General features: G+C 39.3%; 1 protein-coding gene across 1 annotated transcript in view; it reads right to left on the reverse strand.

Annotated features, from left to right (window-relative positions):
- LOC109537612 (neuroligin-4, Y-linked) overlaps positions 1-10308 on the reverse strand; it is a 126441-nt gene that overhangs the window by 2106 nt on the left and 114027 nt on the right. Inside the window, exons 7-9 of the mRNA XM_048662585.1 lie at positions 7479-7630; positions 2028-2137; positions 38-313 (exon numbers count right to left, since the gene is read on the reverse strand). Of these exons, the coding sequence (XP_048518542.1) occupies positions 38-313; positions 2028-2137; positions 7479-7630 (538 nt within the window). The remainder of the gene's footprint in view (positions 1-37; positions 314-2027; positions 2138-7478; positions 7631-10308) is intronic.

Here is a 10308-nt window from a genome sequence, read left to right on the forward strand (position 1 = left end):
GAAAAACATGTCCAAATGTAATCCTTAGGACGTTTACCTAATTCCTCCACTCTCTCAGTGGAATCGGCCGCTCCAGCGGTAGCAAGAACCGAACCGTTCCCAAAAAGATTCTTGAAATCCGTGGGAGTTTCAGTGGTGGGAAGCTTCCGGGGATTCAAGGACGGAAGTCTGGGCGGAGGCTCATCGTCGTCCACCAGCTCGTGGTGCGAGGAAGGGACATCGTCGCCTCCAGGCTTGTGCAGATCGGGCACCAGGTTGAGCCAGAAGGACAGCCGATGCGCCCGATAGTGGTTCTTCAGCTTGGGCTTCTGATCTGCAACCAAACAGCAAGCTGGAAAAATTGCCCACAGCTTCAATAAACCKCCTAGAGCTTTTTTGCGATASAYTGTCGCAAAGAACTTTCACGTTGACTAGTGAATACTTTGCTCTAGTTTGAATATTGACTCATMASRAAAGACAATGTTTGCATTCGATCAAGTGATATGTGAATGTTTTCTTCCASTCAGGGCGCACTTCGTTTGAATCACTTTTCGAATGTCTTCTGGTGTTGTTGCAGCCAAAACTTCTACGTAAATCACCCTGTATGAGGGCGAAATTCATCCGGTCAGTATTGCTGGCGCATTAATAATTTCCGACCTTTCGAAACCCAAACACACCTTGGCCATAAATAACAATTCCTAGCGAACTTTAATCCCGGATTAATTTTTCACGAGCCGGACTAGTTTTCGATCTGGGACTGTGCATTATTCACTGGTAAATTATTTTTGGATCTGGCTTGACGCCGTAATGCTATAAGCGACCTTTTTAAATAACTGAAAAAATCCATTCCGAGTCTCAGTTAGAGGGCAAAACCTACATGACATATTTGGAGGACTGAGACTCGTGTGTCCTGGAAAATATTCCAACTTATGCCCGACAAGCATCTCTGAAGATGCAAAAAAGGCAACAGAAAAGCCCTAGAAACTCCCAAAATCCCCATTTGATATTTTGCCGACTTGATTATGACCACTCGGGCCTTTAATTAAGCGAACACTTTCCTGGAATATTGACCATTCGATTTGCTAAAAGGCCGTGCAAAAACGAGCAGCAACAGAACGTGAACTAGCGAAAAACAGGTATGTGTCGCCGTTCCGTGCACTGAATAAGAGATAAGCTGTTAAAATTCCAATCTCGTAGCTGCTGCTCAAAGTGCTCGGTTTTCCTCTGAAGTGGGGTTCGTCTCGAATGTAATTTTTCGCGTGTCCTCACTATGCACCACTTTGTTCTGCTCGAAATATTATTACCTGCATCCTTATTAGCCAGACAAATTTCCGCTTTGAGCAGCCAATACAGTCGACATTGTTTAGCGACTTAAGCAGCTTCGCTTTGGCTTATTTTGGAAGATTGTTTAGAAATTATTTGCAATTTTTCAGTTGAAATCACTGGGGGACTTTCAGTCGCTCAAACACCTGCCTGCGCTCTCCAGATGTGTAAATACCTCCCCTCTGCAGGGTTGCTTCTAAACTAGCGAGGAAAATCCAGAAAATTCGGTCAGTGATTTTCAGTAGACCCAAACCAAGAAGAGACCATCATAGGCATTTGTCTGTTTGATTTAATATAAATGGCTAAGAACCGCCTATTAGATAAATCTCAATTTGCTTTAGTATTCGGATTGCGTCTAGCTTGGGGCCGGGTTCCGGACGACAAAGGAGAGAATTATGCTGCAGAGGACGCACACAAGCATGGAAATCTCGCAATAATCGCGATAATATCGATCTTTTAAATAGAAACCCAAAAAGGCTCGGGGGAATTTATGGGGCCTGGAATACCGCTGCACATTCATCTTTTTGTCTCGATATAAATTAGGGAGTAAGTGCAGACCATTACATAAATCTCGATTTGCTTTAGTATTCCGATCCCGGTTCTCTGAGCGATTGCGTTTAAGCTGCACCGAAATCCAGAATCATGCCCGAAGATCGCCATTCATTTAGCTGCTAATTGTCCTAAGAATATTCTGCAAAAAGCCTGTGAGTTAATTGCTGTCTTACCTAGATTTAGGTATTTTTTGTGCACTGCCTCGTACGCAGTCCATTCTACGTTTTTCACTCTTCCTCGCTCTTGCCTCGCATGGTCACCTTCCGGCTGCTCATTTGGATTTCTGCAAAGCATCGAAAATTGTGTCAAAAACTTATTATAATCGGAAACTGTCTTTATTCACTACTGTTTTGTCTGTTGGTGTAGGTTAATCTACACAAACGTGACAATTTTTTTATCCTCCAACACCCTCTGCTGTTGTGGATAACAAATACATTTTTGGACATTTGGAAAGGCGCTTTTGTAATCTTTGCACATTGACTGTAAAACATTTCCCGTAGTTCACGAGCAATAATCGACAATTTCCCATCCTCAAATGGCATTTTAAGCTAATAGCCATATTTATGAGGTTGCCTCGAAGTAAATGCGGAGTAAATAGAGGATTGCAAGCCAACTATTTCGGTAAATATCACCGTCTACGACACCAAAGCAGGGCTTTGTGTTGTTGTTCGCGAATTAACTAAATATTGCTGTTTGAGGTGGTGTTATGCTCGGAAAGTGTGAATCGAAGCGCTTTGCCTATTGGCCTGGTAAATCGATATGGATTATAAGCAATTGAATCTTCTGGGCTCTTCAAATCGATCTCAAAAACTCGTTTGAGCAAACTATTTGATTCATTGGAGTAAGGAAAGAAAAACTATGCCCTAAACTACCCCAGACCAAATAGGAAAAGGTTCTGCAATCTTTTCCAAAATCGCTAGTTCAATATGCGGCAAAGAACTGAAGTTTCCAGAAGAAAAAACTGGCTATTGAACTTGCACGTGACCCTCAAGAATATTTGTAACTGCTGGTGGAGCCAAACTAAAAATCCTCCCAAACCAGTGAAGAGAACAACCGGAAATTTTGTCCCCGTAAAACGCAAAGCTTCATCTGGAAACTGAGAATATTTCCTTAAAATCCGAGAGACTATTGATTTTTCCTGAGCCGTTGAGCTTCATGTCACATTCAAGATCCTTCAATTTTGGGGTGGGGCTAATAAAAAAATTGAGACTTTTGAAGTCTTTTGAAGAAATTGAAATTTTCGCACAGTGAATACTAGAAAATTGACTAAAAGTTAGGAAAATTTCATGTGAACACGATTGTCGGCTGACTTTTGAGAAGCTCTTGAACTGGAGGGAAAATTTGAGGAATTTCTACAATGTGCGGTGAAGCTAAGTTAAAAGGCGAAACTCCCGAATTAGTGAAACTAAAACCGGGCAAACCTGGCACAGCGAAGATAATGGTTTTAGCTAAAATTTGAGAAATTTTCATTAGAATCTTGATTTTGGTTGATTGTTCAGAAGCATTAAACTTGGACGTAAATATCGTCGTTTTGCCAACTTGTGATGGAGCTCAAAAAATGTTGGAGTTTCCAAACCAACAGACAAAGCAACTAAAAAATTTTGTCCTTCTGAAAGGCAGGTTTCCAGGAAAGACCCGAACAATTTCGACCAGCGCCTAATTTTTCAGACTCCGTTGAACTTGCACGTGAAATTCAAGAATATTCTTAACTTAACTAAAAATCGAAACTTCCAAGCCAGTGGAGACAACAAAATGAAATTTTGTTCTAGTAATTCAAAAATCTTCAGCTAAAATCTGCAAATATTTCCATAAAATCCCAGATTAAAATTTTACGTTGGATACAAAAACCGTCAGTTTCGAGGTGAAGCTCAACAAAAATTCGAAAGTCCCAAACCGACAGTGGAAACAACCTAAAATTTTAATGCAATAAACATCATTATAGGGGTTAAATTCTGAGGAATTTCTAATTGAATCAGAGTATCGGCTGATTTTTCAAAGGCTCTCACACGTGGACGAAAAATTGGACTAAAATCGGGCTGAAAAAATTATTTGTTGAACCCCAAAAAGCATTAATAATTAGTTGGCTACTGAGAGGAACATCAGGGCCTATTTATCTTTATAAATATATTTAAATATACAAAATTCCCGTTTGTACGGTTTCTATTCAAATCCGTCACAAATGGGATTCAAAATCGATTGATGTTTCTAAACTGTGCCGGCAAAGTACAATAGAGCTGTGTTTTTATGACTTCGGGACAAATGGAGAAGCTGCCGAAATTTCGGGAGGCTGCGGTTTTGGGATAAAGTTGTTAAATAAAAGTGCCAAAGTTGATAAATGTAGAAAATATGTTTGTATCTACCCTACGTAGTGTGCAGGTTTCGGGGTTTTGTTTGCGGCAAAAGCATTTCTAGCTTAGTTTTCCTTTAGCAACGTCCCACAACTTTAATTAGGTTTTCGTTTTGTTTTTCCATTCTCTCATTCGTATTTTTAAATTGTACATTTGAGTCGTTTAAGCGCTGAAAAATTCTGTTTGGCCTCGTGTGTCACTTAGCGGCAATTCAGAGCTTTAGGTAAGTTGTAGCGCCAAACTGCAATGGTTGAATAACAAACGTTAACAACTTGCAAACAAGCTTCGGCCACTAAATCGTTCGAATTGGGGATTTGGAATCGATTTTTAAACTTTGCCAGAATTGCCGGATTTGCTGGCAAGATTTCGGCTTAAGTGGGTTTAGAGTTGAAATAGTTTGCCTTTGAAAACTTGTTGAAAAGCATGTACAAAGCCGTTGTTTAGGTTCGGGCTAAGCAGGCCTTTGTACAGCTCAACGCAAATTCGTTCCGATTGCTTTTATTGACCGAATCGAAAATCTTTAAAAAATGGCCACAACTTTTTTTCAACAAATTACACAATTGTATCAAGACTTAAAAATCCCGCTCAGAACACAGACAAAATAGTAACCAAGTGAAAACGATGCACTAAACTGAGGATACAAAATGCGCGAATAAAACGAAATGGTTTGCTCAAAATAGCAAGTAGCCTGGAAATTACATGCCACTATTCCAGAGCAAATAGGTAAAGTTCTGGAATCTTCCCCAAATTCGTTAATAGGATTTTCTGCAAAGCACTCGTAATTTCTTTTAATGCAGCCACAGTAAATTAAGTGAGCTTTAGATGAGTTTCCCCACTCTATTATCTTGTGCTACTCGACACCTTCCGCCTCTGGGTTTCAACAAAAAAATTATAATAACATCAATACTCAACATCCAAATTCTCCAACAAACCATGATCATTTCCAACGTGATTTCGCTTCAAATCTGTAAAACTCGAACGTTCTTTCCCGTTGAATATGAACAATTTCACCGTGAATAGGAATAAGGGCCGCCATCCATCACGGGAACAACCGGAAACGTATGTAAGTAATTGAAAATCATTTATTCTCCAAGCTCAGCTTCCACTAAACTAGTTTTTGCTTCTTGCTCGGGGATTTATATAAATCGTTGTCGATTAATTGGCCGGATTGTTGGGCCGTTTCAAACCGAGAAAAGATTTACACGAAATTACAAATCTGCCGCTTAGTAAGGTGATATTAATAGGCCCTAGGGAATAGTCGGCTAATAAATGCAGAAACTTAGCTTTAGGAATGGAAGTAGTACTTTGACTGCTCAGCGTCTCAGGTATATTTGAGCGACAGAGTTTTAAAGCTCCGAAGATTTATAGGAAGACTGAAAGCGACCTAGACGATTTTAGCATTAAGGTCCTAACTATGTTTATAATTATATAATCGTCCTAATCGATGTCTTTTAAATTGGCCTCCAAACTCAACCGATTTGACTGCGGCAAATTACATATTTTCTTATAGAAATTTACGCAATGACCATTAACAAGTGACACTGGACAAAATGCCATCTTCTCCTATAAGAAACAGCTAATATTCGCTGACGCCAATTACTTTGAAGATATAAAATGGCACGATTAAGGCATTCGGATATTGAACAATATAAACTCCGATTGAAAACAGGAAATTCTATCTTAAAATATACAAGAAAACCTGGTTGTTGAACAACAAGCGGATAATTAGCTTGTATGGCTTGGAGCCTGAACTTTTGCCATTAAATTCAAGCTAGAATTTCGACTCGCTAGTCTGGAAGTTCTGTTTGGCAAATAAACAGTCAATGCCCCAAATGGGGCAATTTAAATGGAGATATTCGAGTAAATTGGTTCTTAGTGCTGGATTTTGTGTTGTACAATTAGGCGCTTGAAGACAAAAATACAAAAAATTACAAACTAGGCGAACTTGGGACAATGCTGTGGATTCAAACTCCCACAGTCACTTGAAATTTTGTTATAATGAGGTTCAAAAAGCTCGAAGCAGAAAATATTTCCGTAAAATGCGACCGAAATAAGACCGAAAGACCGAGAGTCTACTGATTTTTCCAGAGCCGTTCAGCTTCATATTACATTCCATTACACAAATACGCATAATTTCTGTTAAACATCGAGAAAAGTTTGCTTAAATAAGTGCAGCGGTTGATGTTTTGGAAGGTCTTAAACTTGGACGAAAAAATTAACAGTTCTCTAACTTTCAGTGGAACTGTGTGTGAAAAGTGTTCTGGAAAAATCTCAATTATTGAATAGCAACTAGGGGAAAGAGCTGTAAATTTGGGCACAGTAAAAGCGAATATTTGCGCTAAAATCTAGGAGAATTGGACCTGAATTGGGAGGTCAGTTGATTTTTCAACATTAATTCAACTTGAATGGAACTGTGGACTCATAAAAAATCCTAAGCTCCCAACTGAGTGAAAAGAATCACTTGAAACTTTTGCACAGCAAAAAGCGCCATTTTCGCTTAATCCAGAGACATTTTCAGTAGAACTCCATAGTCAGTTGATTTTACACAACCTTTGAAGCTGGACGAGAAAATCATGAATTTTCGTGACGTTCAACAAAAAATTGCTGCATCCAAACCAGTGGAGGTAGCAGTTTGAAGTTTTCTCTCTGTTAAATGGAAGCGTCGAGCTTAATCCCGGAAAAATTTCATTAAAATCGGAGCATTTGCTGATTTTTCAGAGGTACTTGGACTTGCGAGAATCCGAAAAGCGGAAAAATCTCTCTCAATCCGCTGCTAAACTAACCCAAACTAATTCAAACTGCTAAAAAACGCCACAATTATTAGCTGCTGCTGAATTGGAGAGCTTTAAGCTATACATCCAGGAGATTTCGTTGGAATCTGAGCTTATGCTGATTTTTCGGAAGCGTTTAAACTTGAACATGAATTTTAATAATTCCGCCCACTCCTGCGTTCCAGTCATTTCTCTGAAATATTTGCTGGACGCCTGAGGGCATACTGGACCTCCTTGGAAAGCCCTTTGTAGACCAAAATAGCCTTTTGAAAATTGCAAACAGTTTGCAAAAGTAAGTGAACTGAAGTCTAAGATTGGCTAATGAGAAAAACTGGGTCGAGCTCGAGTGAAACTCTCAACGGGGAAATCTAAAAGGGTGAACAAGGAAGAGGCCAATTAGCAAACCGAACATCGGGGTCCAGGCCGATAAAATCTGGAAACAGTCACCAAACTCGCCCTTAACAAGTTCGAAAGGGATTCTAAAAGACAACTTTCGAGTACTTACCCGGTCCTGGCAAAATTACTCCAGTAGATCATGGTAATTTCGGAGAGAATTACTTCCGATTTAGTGTAGTTCCTGCCGAAATGCATGAATCCTCCGACGAGGGGAGCTCCGAATAAGTAGGGCAGTTCTTCTCCGTGGATACACCCCTGTCTCTGCAATTAATTAAGGAAACTAATGAAGGATCTTGTTCCGGATAAAGTCCTTAATGTACGGGGCAAATTAAATTTCGCTCCGGATGTAGAGGGCACTATGTCTCAGCCTGCCAAGACTTGATAAGCCCGAATCCTTCCCCATATTGCACTCTGTTTACAGTAAAAAATCAAGTTGCGTCAAGAAAACCAACCAGGGAAGAATCAGGATGCTTTTAAAACTCGCGTCGTTTGAACAAAGCTTCATTAAACAAAAAAAGCGGATAATTCTATCAGCAGAGCGAAATAATCTGAACTTAAAACTCACGATGCGGAAAACCTTTTTAAAAATCCGCTAAATAATAAATGGCAATTTCTTTTCTGAGCGAGCTCATCAATGGCAGGCGACGAGCGACCAGGCTCGACTTTCAGGGTTACCAATTAATTAGGGACTTTAATGAAGAGCGCGGAATAATTAGGACCCTTTGAAGAGGCCCTTCCTAAATGAGAACGCCTGGAAGGGCTTGAGATATTTCAAAGATTTCTGCTTTTTTTATGCCAATAAGGCGAATAATGAATTTTTAATTCGTCATGTCGTTGGAGGTGGTTTGATGGAAAAGTTTGTTCAAAAAAACCCATACATTGGGTTGTGTATATGGAATAAGGAAAAGCAAGTTCAAATATTTGTCTAGCAATAAAAAAAAACGAGTGGATTAAATCGCGTCCTCAAAGGACCATTCGTGAGTGAAATTTATGCTTTTAAACAGACAGTGAAATTCTACCTTCTGTTTATGCATTTCAAGCTTCCACAGCGAGACTTTCGACCAAATAAGTGATTATCTATCAAACAGCCGAAACAGACACTTCAATTAATGAGTGTCCGCAGTAAAGTTCAGCTACTTTTCGAACTCAATGTTGAAATAAAATTTTGAAAAACTGGGAAATTTTGCTCAAGCAACCAGTTTTCTTCGTTAAGCCTACGCCGATACTTTTAAGACAACGAATAAAGTCTCACTACTGAAACAAACATCTGGAAAGCCACTAGACAATAAATTCGAGCTTCTCATATTAATGATCAGTTTCAGTTCTTCAACCAGCAGCAAGTAGGAGCACGTTTTACGTCCATGAAACCGCAACTATTCATCATCTGGTCTGAGGCGTTTATGAACCATTTATTGGCTGGCCATTTTTAATAAACCAACGTGCGAATTTCGCAACATCTATTTAATAAATTGCCCGGCGGAAATTAATTACCCAAGCGGAAGAAAATAAAAGAAAAGCGTGAGAACCGTGGGCCTGGAGATAACGGGCTAAAGCTGCACCTTTGCTGCGAGGTAACACAAAGAAAATCGGCGCCGATAAGGTGGCTGTAAAAATTGCAATTTTGCTTTTCAGCTCTGTGATTTTAAAAAGGAAAATTATTAGCCAGTCTGGAAAGGATCAGCTCTTGTACCTGAAGCTGAAAAATCCAGTTGAACCTAGCAGGTTGGCTCACAGTATGCAATAATAAATTCCATTAGCGTTACAGAGGGAAATTTCCTTGGGCACCGATATCGAAATTAAAATCCGTTCAACCCAACAGGGCTTTATTAAATCATAAAACAATTTCGACGTCTAATAATAATTATTTTCGTTTCGTGAAATAACAATTTTCAAATTACATTTTACATAAAATTATGCTCCAATTACAAAGTCAACATCCTTTGATCCCTTATTAAAAGTCGAGTGCGTGGGGCCCCTGTTGACGAAACCTGCGGCCTGGGGAAAGTGATAGTATGCAAAAACCCGTAATTGAATTTTAAAGAGGCAAACAAAGTTTCAGGGGAACGGGAAAACATTGAAACAGTTTTTTTTCATTATTTTTCCTTATCGGCTACCAAACAGACAATGATCGATTATACTTTTTGCAAGCCCTGCTACCGTGTATAAAAATTACCCAGCCATTCCTTTTGTAAAGCGGACTTAAATTTTGTTTGCGAACTTAAACCGGTTTAAAGTAGCAGCAGAAACCACCCTTAAATCAAACAACTAGAACTAAAAGCAATTTCCCGAGCTATTTAAATAATAGGCGAGCCTTTCCAATGTTTGGAAAAAGCCGTATCTATGAAAGCAAATGCTATTATAGGGATTAAAACGATTCATATCGTTTCGCCCTTTCTATTAACATATTCAACGCTATTTCCTAAATGAAATTGCATTTAGCGAAACGTGATTCGCCAAAGGTATTTCAGCTTGAACATAATCAAATGTGATGGTTTATTTGCTTCCTGCACGAATGGAAGAAATGCAAGGAGCAGCGACAGCGGAGTTCAGCTTACCAGAACACAATTAGGCTCTCTGGTAACAGCAAGTAAATAAATTCGAACAAAGGATTTCATGAGAGTGTTAGATTACTTTGTTAGCGCACTTTTGCTGCAAAACTTCCGGTTCCATTATTAGTTTTAGGCTAAAGTTGCAGGTGCTAATTTTTACACCATTCCAGATAGACCTAAATGGCCTCTTAAGACAGTGAACCATCGACAAGGAAATGTTGGCAGTTTTCACAAGAAGGTCTTGATTTAAAGAAGTTTTAGATTTGCGGATTTGCGTGTTTTCCTCGGTTGCAAAATCGACTCACACATGACGATGCTTTTTTCGAAGTTTCTCAAGAACCATTTGAGCCACCAAATTCGTTTTGGCATAGTTGGATAGAGAATTGAACA

Source organism: Dendroctonus ponderosae, unplaced genomic scaffold (genome assembly GCF_020466585.1).
Source record: "Dendroctonus ponderosae isolate FM_Combo_2020 unplaced genomic scaffold, Dpon_F_20191213v2 Dpon_F_20191213_11, whole genome shotgun sequence".
Lineage (NCBI taxonomy): Eukaryota > Metazoa > Arthropoda > Insecta > Coleoptera > Curculionidae > Dendroctonus > Dendroctonus ponderosae.